This window comes from Nelumbo lutea, chromosome 2 (assembly GCF_056320005.1).
Source record: "Nelumbo lutea isolate HS-2025 chromosome 2, American lotus-T2T, whole genome shotgun sequence".
NCBI lineage: Eukaryota > Viridiplantae > Streptophyta > Magnoliopsida > Proteales > Nelumbonaceae > Nelumbo > Nelumbo lutea.
The window spans coordinates 103918750-103936894 of NC_142685.1; the positions used below are offsets into that span (position 1 = coordinate 103918750).

General features: G+C 38.4%; 1 protein-coding gene across 1 annotated transcript; it reads right to left on the bottom strand.

Annotated features, from left to right (window-relative positions):
- Nucleotides 1-14214: 14214 nt before the first annotated feature.
- Nucleotides 14215-17780, bottom strand: LOC148872454 (uncharacterized). Its single transcript, XM_088970126.1, has 7 exons — nt 17471-17780; nt 16871-16945; nt 16682-16756; nt 16335-16487; nt 16112-16228; nt 14501-15973; nt 14215-14441 (listed from the first exon to the last, which is right to left on the bottom strand). The coding sequence occupies exons 1-7, from the start codon at nt 17778-17780 to the stop codon at nt 14215-14217; spliced, it is 2430 nt and encodes an 809-aa protein (XP_088826252.1).
- Nucleotides 17781-18145: the final 365 nt, after the last annotated feature.

Genomic DNA, 18145 nt, shown 5'->3' on the forward strand with positions numbered 1-18145 from the left:
AGAAGACTGCCACCAAACCCAACAACACTGTTATATAAGAAGCTATAAAGCTTACAACAAAGCTGTCCATGTCCATATCATCAGGAGTTGTTTGCATAGATGGTGGTGCCTTAGAACTGTTTGTGCAATTATTCTTCTTTAAGGGTTCTCCACAAAGAAGAGGGTTGCCCTCATAACGAGTTTCCCCGAATGTTGCAAATTGTCCTTTTCTCTCTGGAGTCCTTCCGGATAGGTTGTTATGAGCCACATTGAAATTTGACAAAGAGTTTAGCTCAATCATCCGAGGAGGGATCATTCCCGTCAAATTGTTGTAGGAAAGGTCTATTTTTCTCAGATTTGAAAAGCTTGGTGGGATTTGCCCATTTAAATAGTTGTGCAACAGGTCTAATGCAAGAATATCACTTAAATCTCCAATTTCAAGTGGGATATTGCCTACTAATTTGTTGCAAGAGAGATCAATTCTATACATGAGCTCAAGAACAACACCCTTGTAAGTTTTGTACTGGAATTTTGTTGTGACCTCCACTTCTACTTCCACCGTGATCTTTTCATCACTCAAATAATTTCTATATCCAATTAACATACTTTTATATGAACTTGATTCTCCTTCAAATGTGATGTTATTTAAGCAAGAAGGTATTGAACCTGAGAGAGAGTTGAGAGAGAAGTCCATTATCTTGAGATTTTTCAACTAGCACAATTGAACTGGAATTTGACCTTCAAATTGATCCCCTTTCAAAAGCATTGCATTTAGAGATAAAAGCCCACCAATCCGTTCTGGAATTCCACCATTTAAGTGGTTATCCTTAATGTCCAATGTCACTAAGGAAGTACTGTTTGAGAATGCATTTGTCATTGGTCCTTCCAACCTATTTTTCTGAAGATGCACATGTTCCAAATCTTGTAGGCTAAAGCAAGAAGGAATCGAGCCCTAGATATTGTTTTCAGAGAGATCCAAATACATGAGGTGTTGTAGTTGACAAAACTCACTTGGAATTGATTCTTCAAGATGATTATTACTTATAACATAAGACTAAAAACTTGATAAATTTCCCAACCATCTAGGTAGTGGATCGGATATGTTGTTATGACTGATATCTAATTCAGACAAATAATTAAAACCATCCAACAAGCTATCTAGAAGATTTCCGCCAAAGAGATTGTGATCCAGGTATAACAACATCAAATTAGTTAGGTTTGTAATTGTAGGAATTATTTTCAATACAAATTATTGTATGACAACTTGAAAAACGTTAACATGGAGCACCCCGTGACCAAGCGCTCTGGAATTTGACCTGATAAATTATTGTTGGAAAGATCTAAAGTCCATAATGATTTCATATTACCGATTGATGGAGGAATTTTTCCTTCAAAACAATTTTCTTCACAAAGTGAAGAAAAAGAACTCAGTTTGATTGTGGTTTATATATAGTGGGATAGGTTCAATGCACGAATTCCCTTTATGTCTCCAATTTCATAGGGGAAGTGACCTATTAACTAGTTGCATGAAAGATCAATTCCAGACAAGAAAATTTCCCAATTTCTTTCATATGGTTCGTTTTCCCTTGCAAATGTTATGTTGTTGAAGCATGAACGTATCTGACCAGAAAGAATGTTGTGGGAGAAGCCCATTATGCTAAGCCTCTGCAACTTAGGAATTCTACCTTCAAATTGATTTCCTTCTAAGAGAAGGGCACCTAAATTTGAAAGTTCACCAATCCTTTCTGGAATGGCACCAGTTAAGTGGTTATAACTAACATCCAGAGTCACCAAGGAGGAGCAATTAGAGAATGCTTTTGACATTGGTCCTTTGAGCCCATTATTTTGAAGATGTACTTGCTGCAATGAACTTGGACTAAATTGAAGTTGGTCCAATTGCCATAGTTACATGTGGGACTGGTCCTTCATGACAATTATTAGGCATGGAAAGAGATATAAGTCTTGATAAATTTCCCAACCATCCAGGTAGAGGACCATATATGTAGTTATGACTGACATCTAATTCTTGCAAATAATTAGAACTATTCAGCAAGCTATCAGGAGGGTTTCCCGTAAAGAACTTGTTGTCTAGGTACAAAATTCGCATGTGGGCTCATGACTTTTGAACTGCCGTTGACCTGGATGGTTGGACCGTTCTGCCTAGAAACCATCCAAGCAATTGGTTCCGTTTTACCCTAAATCTGGTGCTTGACCAAAAATGGTTGAATTGGTCAGGGACCCATTGACCCAAGCAGTTGAACCATCGATCCTTTCAATGGTTTTTAGCTGTTTTTAAATTTTAATTATTTTTTTCCTTTTTTAATTTATTTTGTCAGAATGGATCATCCATTCGGACTGGATGGTTGAACTATCGACCTAGAAACCAATGGCCAGAATGGTTCCAGTTCCAAGTCATGTTTTAAAATGTTGGTCCAATCCATTTAAGTAATTATTTCTAGGTTTGGAAAAATAACACTGATATCTCTATTGGGATCGAACCAGAGAATTGTTATGAGAAAGAAATAATTGAGACATATTTACACAGGGATGAGGTGGAAGAAGAAGAGGGCCTATAAAGTAGTTATTCATTAGATCTAAACTTTCTAATTTGGAATTATTCTCTAACAATCAATGGGAAACTTCCCCTTCAAGTTCTCGTTGTCAAAGATTGAACTATTCGCAAGTCGTGTTGATGATAGAAGAAGCTTGGAATGGAACCATCTGGTTGGACCGAATCTAGGGTTCGATCAAGGCTGAATGTAAACCCTATTTTTCCCACTAATGGGCCTAAGGATTGATAATTAATTAAATGTTTAATTTGGCCCAACCTGTAAAGGCCCAGTTTTAAGTTGTTAAAATTGTTAAAAGCCCACTTTGCGGATAAATCTATATGGGCCGAACTGATCAACCCTAAGTCAACCCATATACCTAGATAATATTAATGGTTAATATTATGGATTAAAAATGGGCTTCAAATGGGATTTACAGATATTTAATTGATTGGATCAATTTATCCTTGCATGTGATGTATGGATGTGTGATGTGCTTCAAGCATAGACCATAAGAATTTGGTCCATGCAGTTTCGATAGTGGCTCTTGCGCACACCATGGCTGAATGCACATCATTGCCATGGTGTCCCTTTTGGTCATTGGATGACCTCCCTTAGTGGTGGGTCACACACCTCCTAGAGAGGATATGTGCGGAACCCTAGCCAATTTGGGCCCATCAAAATCTGGCTTTATGAAAGTCAGTGGAAGCCACTTTGGTTTGACCTAGATCAAACTAGGGCGTAATTAGTGTTCCCTCCAGCTAATATGAGTGCATGTGATAGGGAGATTCATATGATGAACTCTTTAAAGGCCTTCCATCATTAGCATGAGGATGGGTCCTACAGTAATGAGAAAACACACCAGAAAATGGGCTATCCATTTGCTGTTGGGCTTGTCTGAGTGTTTCATAAGATGATAGGGGCGTCATAGACCGATGTGGGAGGGCTTCACCAGAAAATGGAAACTCTCTCACTGTACCTTGGCGTTCATGAATATGATGGGTAAGTACTCACTAGACAGAAAGATTTACCTGAAAATGGCTTTGAACCTTGTCTAACAGAGGCCAAAGGGAAAGCTCATATGATGAGTGGATATGATCTTTCAAAGAAAGGTGGTGGGTTTATGCAGCTGAAACAATTGGCTCCGTGCACCCTATGTGATTTCCCACATTTCCAGAGACAACTCGTAGTCTCCATCATTGAGATGGGAGGGAAATCTCAGAGATGAATAAATGTGAATGGAACATAGATTAAAAGTCATATCTATGTAATGAACATGAATCAAATTAGGTTGTGGACTGATGTTTGCTTTTTTATCAGAAAATGGCAAATGGACAATTTGCAAAGGTTCTTGATGACAACAAGCTGAAGGGCCCGAATTATGTCAACTGGTATAGGAACCTTATGCTGGTTCTAACTTCCGAAAAGTTAGACAAAGTGGCTAAAAATCCTGCCCCAGAGCGTCCGGGTGATAGGGCTTCTGAGGCCCGGGGGAGAGACTATCAGGACTGGGAGGAGAAAAACTCCCTTGCCCGGTGTTACGTCGTTGCCTCGTTAGACAATCTGATACAGAGGCAGTTCGATCAAATAGAGCTCGCCAAGGACATATTGGATAGTTTAAGAACAATGTATGAAGAGCAAAATCGTTCTACTCACCAAAAGGTCTTGAAAAAGTTCATGGCCGCTCAAATGTCCAAAGGGCAACAAATTCACGACCATTGTCTCCGGATGATGTGTTACATCAATGAGCTTGAAGCTCTTGGATCCGGGCTGGATCTTGTGACCCAGATAGACGTCATCCTTAATTCTTTGCCTCCTTACTTTAATAATTTCATCATGAATTATAACATGAATAAGCTGAATGTCAGCTTACAAGAGCTCAGCAACATGTTGCAACGAGTGGAAGAACTGATTAAAAAGGATGAGCCTGTAGCTATGGTTGTTGAAGCTAGCAAGACAGGCAAGAGAAAGAGGAAGGCAAAGAAGCCTCAAAAGAAAGCCACTAAAGGTAAGAAGCAGAAGAAAGACAAAGCATCGGATGCCTGTCACTTTTGCAAACAGACCGGCCACTGGAAAAGGAACTGTCCTGTCTACCTGGAATCCAAGAAAGGTAATTTCGAATCTTGTGTTATAGAAATCAATTTATTGGTAGCTTCTGCGTCCTGGTGTATTGACTTTGGGGCTTCAACTCATGCGTGTATCTCACTGCAGGGGTTCAAGGTAAGTAGAAGGCTGAGTGAAGGAGAAGTTACACTCTACTTGGGGACTTCTGCAAGTGTTGCAGCCACGGCAATAGGAACCGTGGAGTTAATTTTTAGAGAAGGAACAATTGTACTCAAAGATTGTATTTATGTACAAAATTTAAGAAGAAATTTGATTTCTATCTCAAAACTGTGTGCGGATGGTTATTCTGTCTTCTTTAGTAATACGATTACTATTAAAAGAAACAACAGATTCATTGCATATGGGGAACTAGAGAGCAGTCTCAATGTTCTACATCCTTCTCTAGAAACTAACATAACCGAAACTACGTCGGCTGAAATCCCAAAGAAAAGAGTCCGTGATACAGTTAATCCCACGTGCCTGTGGCATTACCGACTTGGCCATATCGGTGTTGGCCGAATGACAAGGCTGGTAAAGGATGGTCCTTTGGATTTTCTAACTGTAAAAGGGCTGCCCACTTGTGAGCATTGCCTACAAGGTAAGATGACGAAATGGCCATTTAACGGTAAGCCTGAAAGATGTGCAGGCACGCTTGACCTTATACATACTGATGTATGTAGTCCCCTGAGTGTTAGGACACACAATCAACACGTGTATTTCATCACCTTTACCAATGATTTTTCATGATATTGTTACGTGTACCTAATGAAACATAAATCTGAATCCTTTGAAAAGTTCAAATAGTTCAGACAAGAGGTCGAGAAACAGTTAGGGAGAGAAATTATAGCCCTTCGATCAGATCGAGGTGACGAGTATCTCTCTGACGAATTCAGGGACTACTTAAAGGACAATGGGATAGTATCACCGTTGGCTCCTCCTGCTACACCACAACTTAACGGTGTTTCAGAGAGGAGGAATAGGACCTTATTGGATATGGTCCGGTCATTTCTCATACACTCAGAGTTACCCACATCCTTTTGGGGTTACACATTAATCAGTTTCGAACACTCCATATGAACTTTGGACCGGAAAGAAACCAAGTGTCAGACACTTAAAGATTTGGGGTTGTCCCGCACACGTTGAAAGAACAAGTGTAAACAAGTTGGAATTCAATACCAGTCGTTGCCTATTTGTAGACTACCCGAAAGGCTCTATGGGTTACCTATTCTATGACTCAAGTGAGCTGAAGGTGTTCTGCAGCCATAATGCACAATTCTTGGAAACCGATTACATCCTAGACACCCATCATCAGGAAGTAGTTCTTGATGAGGAGAGCTCAGGAGCAGTGGGAGATGTCCCACAAGTTCCAGGTAGTGACCAACCTAGAAGAACCACTCGGGTATCCAGGCCACTAGTCCGTTATGGTTATGACCAGGATAGTTACCTGGTGGAAACCTTGACTAGTGAAGAGGATCCTATGACTTATGCGGAAGCTATTTGGACATAGATTCCCAGAAGTGGGTAGAGGCCATGAGAGCTGAAATGGACTCAATAGAGACCAATGGAGTCTGGACTCTAGTAGATCTGCCTTTCGGGGTAAAAGCAATTGGTTGCAAATGGATTTACAAGAGGAAGATGGGCCCCGATGGTAGGGTTGAGACCTACAAAGCTCGTCTGGTGGCGAAAGGGTACACTCAGAAAGAGGGCATCGATTATGAGGAAACCTTTTCGCCTGTGGCCATGCTTAAATCCATTAAGATCCTCCTAGCTGTAGCAGCATACCATGATTATGAGATTTGACAAATGGATGTCAAAACTGCGTTCCTGAATGAAAATCTTACTGAAGATATCTATATGCAGTAGTCGCAAGGCTTCATTGCTGCTGGTCAGGAACACATGGTATGTAAACTTAACAGATCCATTTATGGACTTAAGCAAGCTTCTAGAAGTTGGAACATCCGTTTTGACTCTGTTGTCAAATCGTTTGACTTCAAGCAGAATCCGGATGAGCCTTGTGTTTACAGGAAGTCTAGTGAGGATAAGGTTACTTTTTTGGTTTTGTATGTAGCTGACATTCTACTCAATGGGAATGATGTAGGAATGTTAACTACGGTGAAAGTATGGCTTTGCCTCCTAAATACTGGGTCTTCGACTCTATAGAGATAGATCAAAGTGGATAATAAGATTATCCCAATCTGCTTACATTGACAAAATAGTCAAAAGGTACAGCATGGAGAATTCCAAGAAAAGAAATGTTCCTTTCAGGTATGGAGTCACTCTCTCCAAGAAGATGTCTCCCAAGACTTCTGAGGAGATTGAGGGCATGAAGGACGTTCCCTATGCCTTTGCCGTAGGAAGCATCATGTATGCCATGCTGTGCACTCGCCCTGACATTGCTCGGGCAGTGAGTGTGGTAAGCAAATTCCAAGCCAACCCAGGGCAGGAGCACTGGACCACTGTGAAAAATATACTCAAATACCTACAAAGGACAACAGAGTTTTGTCTGGTATTCGATGGTAGTTTACTACAGATCCAAGGATATACTGATGCTGATTTCTAGTCGGATCCAGATGATAGAAAGTCTACATTTGGATATGTTTTCACGATAGGATTCTGTGTTGTTTGCTGGAAAAGCAGCAAATAGGGGTCCATGGCAGACTTCACAAGTGAAGCTAAATACATTGCCGCAAGTGAGGCTGCCAAAGAAGCTGTGTGGATGAAGAAGTTCGTTCACGAGTTGGGAATAGTTCCATCCAGCACATCACCCATCCCGTTGTTGTGTGACAACAATGGAGCAATAGCTCAGGCTAAGGAGCCACGAGCCCACTTGAAGTCAAAGCACATCGAGAGGAAGTACCACATACTACGGGAGATTGTTGGTAGTGGGGACGTCCAGATTCAGAAGGTAGCATCAGCGGAAAATGTAGCAGACCCATTGATGAAGCCACTATCACAGAAAGTGTTTGAGAAACACGTGGAAAGCATGAAACTCCAGCTTGTACCAGATTGGACCTAAGTGCAAGTGGGAGTTGTTAGACAGTCTTTGTATGCCCTTGGCTCCAATCAGAATGATGTACTTTTAACATTTATTGTAAATAAATAAAGTGCATATTTGATTCATGTTCTTGTGGTGCGTTTCTATGTTATACCCTTAAACTGGACACTTAATGAGACTCGTGTTAGTTTAGAATATTCACAGCCGGTGGATCGGTCTGGGGAGACCTATCCTGATAAGGCTGACATTGATGTGCCACCAAGTCAGTTGGGGTGGCCTGTCTCAGCCGCCAGGGTGAGACCCAAGGCACATGCAGTGTAGGATTAATTAAATCTTTGAACTAGACTAGATTTGCAGTATTGTCCTGGACCTTGGAGATTAATGGGCAAAACTGGAAAGTTACACCTGACCCCTAGACTCGATTATGATACTGCACTAGGTGTCGGATTGGGCTGTCTTTGATGTACCAATCAGTGAAATCCTTAGTTGGGATCAAACCAGGGTATGTTGGGACAGTTTGAGAATTCATCTGAGTGGGTGATCATAGTGATAGGATCAGCCCCTTTGTCGGACAAAGGTAATGATCAGGGATGCACTCTCTCTGATGGAAACCAAGACTACCGGCAACCAATTTCAATCGTTGAGATTTGTTTTGCAAAATATATTTTATATGAGATATAAAAGTATATATATATATATATATATTACGGTTTTTAAAATGTTTGCAAAAGGTTTTAATTCCCGGGATCCATATAAGCAAAGTGTGCAACACTATTCCTTGTAGCTGAGGGAGAGGTCCTCTTTTGTCGGGCAGTGTTTGATCATTATGGGCTGAGAGGTTAAGTGTAAGGCCACTGAGGGTAATGCCTGATGGGCTAATCTTGCATCTGCCCACAGCCCTTGGGTTTTATAAGGTGGCTTGGCCCAGGGACCACTTAATGTAAGTGTTGGGCTCAATAGAAGCCCATGTGATCGGTTTCAGGTGGTGCACTGTCCACAACACTGTATTCGGCCAGGCCTTGTAACAAAGGCTAGGCCGTACCCATGTGGCTGATGTGTAGATCAATGCTTAGGTCCCACGCCATACCAAGAAGCCCAACTGGGCAGCAGTTTGGAAACAGTTTTAAGCACATAAACTTATTGGGCCTAAAGCCCATTTCGAACTGGCCTAATTTGATTAGTTAAATAGATGGGGTGGATCTGGGATTAAATCAGCAGATAGGATAGAGTGCTACCCTATCCACTTAGAGAGTCCACATCTGAATTCAGATATGGAAACCTCGTGATAAGATCAGGAGAAGGCTGATCTAATCTGCAGATAAGATAAGGGTCTTATCCTTATCACTTAAAGAGAGTCCAGATTCAGATAATGATCTGAATTAGGAAACTCCTGATAGGATCATGAGCTGATCTCTTTAAGCCTATAAAAGTAGGAGGGGGCGAACCATCCAAACCATCCAAAAAATTCCAGAGATACCAGATCTCAAATTACAGAGAGAAGAATACACAGTGTGACTGCGCCTTCTCTCTGTGATCCCTTCTTGCTGCCGCCATACTGCCATTTCATTCTCCAACATTATAGGAGTGGTCAAGATTGGATCTTGAAATCAGTCTTTGGTGAAAGGCTGAGAGGAAGTTGTGCTCACTGCCTCCATTGGATTCTTGTTGAAGAATTCGGTTCGTGGGATGGATCCTGCTGATTATGCTCCTCCATCCACTGTGTCATCATTAGTGGGAACAGTCTTTGGTGATCTTCTTTGGGCGTGAACACCTCCATTGAGAGATAATATTTATTTGTATCAGGTATATCCCTCTCTTACTGTTTCGTTTCAAATCTGGTCCAGTTTATGGTTCAAGATTGATCCTTGAAAAATATGATTTTTCTAAAATAGGGAATATGATTCCCAGTTGAAGGGAATCTGTATGTGGGATCTCTCAATCTGATTTGGTGGGTGAGATCTCTCAATCTGTATGTGGGATCAAATCCTTCTTGGTCTCAATTTGAGGTTTAAGGGTAGTTTCTAATGTAATTGTATTCGTTCCTTTATATCATGCTTTTGTATAAGCTCTTTTGAGGGAAACAAAGGACCGATTAAAGATCTAGAAAGATTTGGTTTGGAAGATTAAAATTGTGGTTTCTAATGCTTTAAGAGGAGTGATATATGGTGCTTGGTCTAGAAGCAGTGATTAGGAATCATCAGTTTTCAAATATTACAATTAGTTCACCAAATCATACAACATACTCTGAAAAGGCAACTGAAAAGAAATGAGTTAATTGTAGTAGCAACAATGCATCACCTGTGATTTTCATCTATTTCATGGCCTTATCAAGGTTCTTGATGAGACCTATGTTTAAGAGGGTATCCAATATTTTCCATGTGCAAGCATGTGGCAAAAATCTAAAATTGATGGTGAGTAACTAGATGATTATTTGGATGCCCATGATCAATTCTAAAACTGAAATACTGAGTTTAATTTCAAATACTTTGTAGATTTGGTTTGGTCTATTAGATTTATCTATTCTTTACTTACGAGAATGGTAAACATCAGCTGAAAAGCCTGAATTGTCCTGCTTAATAGATTTAGAGAAAACTCTTTCCCTTTAAAATCTATTATATCCTCAGCTTGAGGACAACCAACCCAACTCTTATCATGGACTGGTATTGATTAAAGTCTAGTTGGATTCCAAATTAGTTCTTGGTATTCTGATGGCGCAGAAAATGTTGTCACACAAAGTAGATAACCGGAAAAATATTCGACAAGTTAGGGATCAAAAGAGATTTTATGATTTTTCATTGCTCAATAAAATTTAGATGTTTGTGTAATTGTTAATTATTCAAGTATAGAAAAGACATGAAGAGACAAGAAACAGACTTGAGGGTCCGTTCGTAATGGCTGAAGTGGGTGAACTTACTAGCTTGTTGCTTTGTCCCTGAATGGATAAGTTAGCTATGGACTTTGTTCGACTCCACCCATTCAAATTGTGGTTGTTTGGAAGCATCTCCATGTTGAGTTTGACTCTGTCCATTTAAATTACGGATGGCTAGAAGTATTGACTCCATCCAAATGACTTCATATTGGGAAACATTGATTCCATCTGGCTGGAAAGCATCAACTCGACCGATTCAAACTACGACTAGATGGGAAGACTCCATCTTCAAAGCAATACTTCTCCTAGTTCAAGTTCGAGTGGTTTGGGGTCCCATTCTTCATCCAAGTTTGAGTTCAAGCGATTTAGGATCTCATTCTTCGTCCATGTTCAAGTTTGAGTGAATTGGGGTCCCATTCTCCAAGTTCGAGTTCAAAATTACTATTTGATTGTTTGTCTTCTCACAAACTTCAGAGTTAGCAGGAAGTGGTTTCTTCTTCTAACCTCGATTTGGGGGTCCCATTCACTCAATTTGCTATTATTTCTAAATGCAACTGAAATTGTCAATTGACCAAACTTGGTCAATTTTTTTTGCAAAATGTCCTTAAAATAATTGTTCTATTATTAATATTTTTAAATTTTTTAAATTAAAAACAAATTTTGGATATAAATGTGGATTTGATAGATTATTTATTCCATTGGTTTATTCTTTTTAATTTGTAATTGGAGTTGTTGAAGATAAGTGTATGATGGTTGTTGGGATTTTATGTAGATATTATGTAATAAAAGTTACTGTATTCCATTTAATGGCATGGAATAAAAGATGCATCCTTTTTAGGCATTAGGCGAGTTGGGGTCTTAGGTTTGAATACGCTAGTAGCACTTTTTTATATTGAATTTGGCTTGTTGTCAAACTGAGGGTCGATTTGCTTCCATATCAGACTATATCATGCTGCACAATACACACTGATATGATAGTGTATCTTTCCAATCGTAGCATATTCTGTGCCGGTATAACATGATACAGATACAATATGCCCCGTATTGGCATACCGTATTGATATTTTAATCCTTGCTACTAGGTAATCTTTCAAATATGTATTACACATAATTATAATTTATGGACCCTTGTATTAATTGGTGGTGAAATCTCCATATTTCTTGATCCTAAATCTTATTGATTCCACACTCAAAGCCTTTTAACTAGCTGGCAATGTCACCCATAGGTAGGTTATCTGTGGCCCAACCTGAATCAAAACAAGATTGTGATCTAGTTCAATTTTTGAAGGCATTTGATAAGAATACATTTGTACATTGAAAATGATAATAATTATGAATTCTAAGACATATTTGCATTCAAAATGGGGGAACGTTTGCAACCTAAATTAGATGCAAACATTGCACTCAAAATTGATCAATGTAAAACAAAAGTGATCCGTGTTTGTGCACTAATCACAATCAAAACCATTTTCTAAGAATGCAAAATCTATTAATACAAAATTAAACCAACTTTATATTTTCATGTACCATGCATATTTGTATTTGCACTTCTTACGATGACAAAGTTATCAATCACATGGCAATGCCAAGTGGTTTCATTCATAATTTCTTCTGTTTTGCTATCTTTTGTCTTTTGGTTAAGTCTACTGTATTCAGAATTTTTATTGAGTTTGATTTTTTATGTAATTTTTCTTTTTTCAAAGTATTTTGGCGTTTATAATTAATGAGATTTCAGAGGGGTTTGCTGAGCATGCATCTCTCTAGTGATCTTTGTGTAAATGGAAAAGTGCTTTCTTTTATGCATTTTCTCCACTAAATAGAAAGTTGTAAATGGATTTAACCTCCTAAATATTGATCCCAGAGGTGTGTAATTTAGAGGCAGCTATTTCAACAATCATTTCATATATTAGACTAAATGACATGATTTCATTTTCTTTTAATTGGTGAAAACTTACTTTTAATATTCCTTCGTTTATTAAAATATTATGTGTCGAAAAAAATTGAGTCTTACATAAGGGAAAGCTTTTAATTGGTCAACAAATTGTTCAAATTAAGACTGATGTTAATGCCGATTCCCCTTTGGCTATTGGAAGATAAATACGGATGAGAGTATTTTGAATTCTTAATTGGTCAAATCCATTTCACCGAACTGAATTATTATTTGGAGCAACGAAATAACACTTGGGGTCATGTATGTTACAGTGGTCTTCTTTCTTATTTTTTGAATCGAAGTTTTGTTGACGGGCCAATAGACTTCCTAAAGCCTTGAAAGTTTGTGGTGTAATTATTTCTGTGTATTTCACAGCCCATTTACATACTCTTGATATCTAACTGGAAGCCCAAACTACTAAAACGGGTTTATAATTTTATGATAGTTAGAGGTGTAAATTGGGTCGGGCTGCCCGTGGCCCGGCATGGCCCGGTACAGCTTGATACAACACAATGACTAATGCATCATGTCAGATTCAGCACAGAGGTTCGTACCGTGCTGTGTCGGAGGTTCGAAACCCATGGGCCTGCATGACATAGCACGACAACACATTGATAGCTTTCAGCAGGAAGTTCTTTTTGTGTGTAAGGGATATTAAAGTTGCTATGCTCTAGTTTGGCCGCCTCCTTTGGGTAGTGCTCCGTGAAGGTTAATTAATTTGATAGCCGATCCTGCAGCAAGGTCGGGGTTGATAAAGAGTTCTTTTGTCACTACAAGAACCCTACAGGAAACTGATGCACAAAGATGACAAACATTAAGTGCTCACAAGTGATTGAAATTACCTTGGCTTTTCAGAAAACACTAAACAGAAAAGTAAAAAAGAATGTGAAACAATAGAAGAAAATCAATAAATTTTAGGGTTGGAGGAGAACTCTAGGGAGTAGACTTGACTAATTCTTTCTTAATTGGTAATTATAAGCAATAGAGACTTGAGGAATTTGAGGGTACGTACCCAGCAAATCACATTCAAAGAGAATACGATCCGAGATGTACTGATGAATTCTGAATTTTCTTTTCTTTTGTGAAATCCCGACCTCTGGTTAATTCCATTTCACCAAACTGAATTCTTATTTGGAGCAATGAAATAATACTTTCTCAAAAAACAAAAAAGAAAAGAATGATGGAGTAGGAGAAATGTATTTCTCAAGTGTATTTTGGTACCACTTCATCATATACAATTGTTAATTAATAAGAAAAGGATAATATTTTGTCGAACTATGAGACTTGAGTTGGAATAATAAGTGATCTGTAATCTATATATTTAAAAAGCTAAAATATTTATCAAAACAACACTAAGTTAAAATTTGTGGATATTGTCCATAACAAAGTAGTAAGTAGAGGTAATACAAACATCAATTAGATAAAACCAAACTCGTCGCCAATAGGGGTTTATGTAGAAGACTGCCACCAAACCCAACAACACTGTTATATAAGAAGCTATAAAGCTTACAACAAAGGTGTCCATGTCCATGTCCATGCCATCAGGAGCTGTTTGCATAGATGGTGATGCCTTGGAACTGTTTGTGCAATTATTCTTCTTTAAGGGTTCTCCACAAAGAAGAGGGTTGCCCTCATAGCTAGATTCCTCGAATGTTGCAAATTCTCCTTTTCTCTCTGGAGTCCTTCCGGATAGGTTGTTATGAGACACATTGAAATTTGACAAAGAGCTTAGCTCAATCATCTGAGGAGGGATCATTCCCGTCAAATTGTTGTAGGAAAGGTCCAAACTCTATATTTTTCTCAGATTTGAAAAGCTTGGTGGGATTTGCCCATTTAAATAGTTGTGCGACAGGTTCAATGCATTAATACCACTTAAATCTCCAATTTCAGGTGGGATATTGCCTACTAATTTGTTGCAAGAGAGATCAATTCCAGACATGAGCTCAAGAACAACACCCTTGTAAGCTTCATACCGGAATTTTGTTGTGAACTCCACTTCTAGTTCCACTAGGACGTCTTCAACACCCAGATCATTTTCAAATCTAAAAAAATACTTTTATATGAATATAACTCACCATATCCGAATTCAATAAGCTCAACTTCTGAATTTTTTCCATTTGAGTTTGATTCTCCTTTAAATGCGATGTTATCTATGCAAGATGGTATCAAACCTGGGAGAGAGTTGAGAGAGAAGTCCATTATGTTGAGATTTTTCAACTGGCACAATTGAACTGGAATTTGACCTTCAAATTGATTCCCTTTCAAAAGCAAGGCTTTTAGATATGAAAGCCCACCAATCCATTCTGGAATTCCACCATTCAAGTGGTTATCCCTAATGTCCAATGTCACCAAGGAAGTGCTGTTTGAGAATGCATTTGTCACTGGTCCTTCCAACCTATTTTTCTGAAGATGCACATGTTCCAAATCTTGTGGGCTAAAGCAAGAAGGAATCGAGCCCTGGATATCATTTTCAGAGAGATCCAAATATTTGAGACGATGTAGTTGACAAAACTCACTTGGAATTGATCCTTCAAGATGATTATTACGCATAACAAGAGACAGAAGACTTGATAAATTTCCCAACCAACTAGGTAGTGCACCGGATATGTTGTTATGACTGATATCTAAATCAGACAAATAATTTGGACCATCCAACAAGCTATGTGCAAGGTTTCTGCCAAAGAGATTGTGATCCAGGTATAACAACACCAAGCTAGTTAGGTTTGTAATTGTAGGAAGTACTTTTCCATACAAATTATTGTACGATAACTTAAGAAACTCTAAGCTAGAGCATCCCATGATCAAGTGCTCTGGAATTTGACCTGATAAATTATTATTGGAAAGATCTAGAATCCCTAACGATTTCATTTTACCGATTGATGGAGGAATTTTTCCTTCAAAACAATTTTGTGATAACTTTAAGGTTCTCAAATTTGGAAAGATTACACCGATATTTGTTGGGATTGAACCAGAGAAGTTATTGTTAGAAAGGATCAAAACAGACAAATTTACACAAGGATGAGGAGGAAGAACAAGAGGACCTGTAAAGGAGTTATTCATTAGATATAAGCCGCCTATTTTGGTATTGTTTTCTAGCAACCAAATGGGAAATTCCCCCCTTAAATTGTTGCTAGAGAGTTGAACTACTCTCAACTCATGCTGGTAGAAGACGAAACACGGAAAAACACCATTTTTGAATGTGAAGCCTGATAAGGCAAGGTACTTCAATTGGAAGGATGGAACCCAGGTTGAATAGTCGTCGGCCTCAACTATTAGCCCGTTATCTTCACATTCAAATGAGTCAAGTTTGGAAAGGTTAGCAAATGAATGAAATGAAAATGAACCTTGGAAGCGATTATGTGAAAGAGAAAGGTATTCAAGAGAAGTGAGTCCAGCAATGAATGATGTGTCAAAGCTTCCTTCAAATTGATTGTAAGAAAGATCCAATGCACGAAGGGATGTGAGGTTTCCTAAACAATGGTTGAGACTACCCACGAAATCGTTGCCACTAAGATTCAACTCCTGAAGGTTCCTTAGTTTGCACAACCCTGCATGGTGATTCAAAGCATATATATGTAAATTAAATAATGATTCTGTATATAACTAATCATGTATTATTTAGAAAGAGCATAAGAAATGACACAAAATAGATCAAAAGATTTTTGATTTGCCAATAATTAACTTACCTTTATGTGGTAGTTGAGTGCCATTGAGTCCAATAGCTGAAGCAATTGATAAGAACTTGAGAGAAATCATTCCCCCCATGTTCTCGAGAAATTTGTTGTTTCTCAAAGTATCCAACTCTATAAAGCAAAAAAAAATGAAAAGTATTAATTTAGAAATTTGTTGTTGAATAAGACTGTACTATCTTCAAGCAATTATATATTAATGAATCTACAATTAACATACCTTCACTGGTAATTGATCCACTCATCAATGGATTTCCACCGAGATACAATTTCTTAATTACCGATGCAAGCAGGCCAATATACTGTATAATCGTTGTGTTAAAATTGTTGGCATCTAAATGTATTTCCTCCAACTTGTTAAACCTTTTGAGGCCTGAAATAAAAGCAGAAAATGTCAACGCAAACTACAACCCGAAGTAATCTCTAGTTGTTGAGATTACTTCTGTGTACAGACCAAATCAACACAGCCTTTGGCATGCATCAACTTTGTGTTTATGATGTGCAACATTATTTTATTTTATAAATATGGATGTGTGATGAATATCACACACGTTACGTAATACATACCTTGGATCGGTGGAGTCTGATTGAATTTATTTTCACTCAAATCCAACCTTTGCAAGTTCTTGAGCCCAGTTAATTCTACAAATTATTCATCAAATTTGATAGTAATATTAACAAAGAAAAGTAAAGTTGATTAAGAAATAGATAATCCAACTACTTAGAAATTCGTAAGAGATTTGAAGGCTTAAATACCTTGGATTGCTAGAGTGCCGGTGAATTCATTTCCACTCAAATCTAACATTTGCAAGTTCTTTAGATCACTTATTTCTGACAAAAAAAAGAAAACACCAAATATAAATAAAAATGATAATTATATTGTAACAAAAGTAGTAATCAAGAGAGACAAATTCTGTATTTGCATTGGCACGTAGAGAAAATTAGGGAAGGAACGCAAAGAAGAATGTACGTACCATTTGCAGGAAATGTCCCGTTTAGATGGTTATATCAAATGGAAAGAGACTTGAGGGATTTGAGGGCAATCAAGGAGGTAAAAATAGTGTTGGTGAAATGATTAACACTCAGATCCAGAATTTGTAGACTTTTGAAGCCTGAAAGAGTTATATATATGTAAATGAAAAAACATACATCAAGAATTAAGACTGATTCTTTAGGGATTTGTGGGCACCCAAAGACAGCAGGATGCTGTTGTTGAAAGCATTAAGACTCAAGTCGAGAACCTCCAGCCTCTTTAATCTACCCAACGGTTCCAGCCCTGCAATAAGAATTAATACATCCATCCATCTCGCTATCAATGGCTGGATATTACTTGTGGGCTTGTGTTGACAGCAATACCTTCATTGTCTGCCAAACCTCCAAACCCGTTGTCTGATAAGTCAAGATGTTGAAGCTCTTGAAAGGGAAGAAACAAGCTGGCATTTAGAAGCCAAATTGGTAGATGTGCATCATCATATGATGGCCATCTGTTTCTGGTAAAATTGAGAGAGAGTTGGATGATTCTGCCAGTGGTGAGATTACATTGAACTCTCTCCCAGGAACAACAATCATCATTATCATCGTCCTCAACCCAAGATGGGAGACGGCCGGAAGAAGTATCATCATAATCAGTCCAAGGAACAGAAGCCTTGAAAGCTAAAAGAGCCATCTTCTCCTTGTTAGACAGTTTATGTATGCCCTTAGCTTCAATCTGATTTGATGTACTTTTGTTATTTAGTGGAAATAAATAAAGTGCATGCTTGATTCATGTTGTTTGGTTTAATTATGTGTAAAACCCTAAAACTGGACATTTATAGAGATTCATGTTAGTTTTAAATGTTCACAGCCGTTGGATAAGTCTGGGGAGATTTATCCTGCCAAGGCTGATGCTGGTGTGCCACCAAGTGTTGGGATGGCCTGTCTCAACCACTAGGGTAAGACCCGAGGCACATGCAGTATGGGATTACTTGAATCCTTGAACCGGACTAGATTTCCAGTCTTGCCCTGGACCTTGGAGATAGATGGGCAAAACTG

Excerpts from the sequence above, each read along its gene's own strand:
- LOC148872454 (XM_088970126.1), bottom strand. The coding sequence starts at position 17,780 with ATGGCTCTTTTAGCTTTCAAGGCTTCTGTTCCTTGGACTGATTATGAT. Across the intron at positions 16,488-16,681 it reads TCAGACTCCACCGATCCAAG|GCCTCAAAAGGTTTAACAAG; the intron begins GTATGTATTACG and ends CTTTTATTTCAG. Across the intron at positions 16,229-16,334 it reads TGGATCAATTACCAGTGAAG|AGTTGGATACTTTGAGAAAC; the intron begins GTATGTTAATTG and ends TTTGCTTTATAG.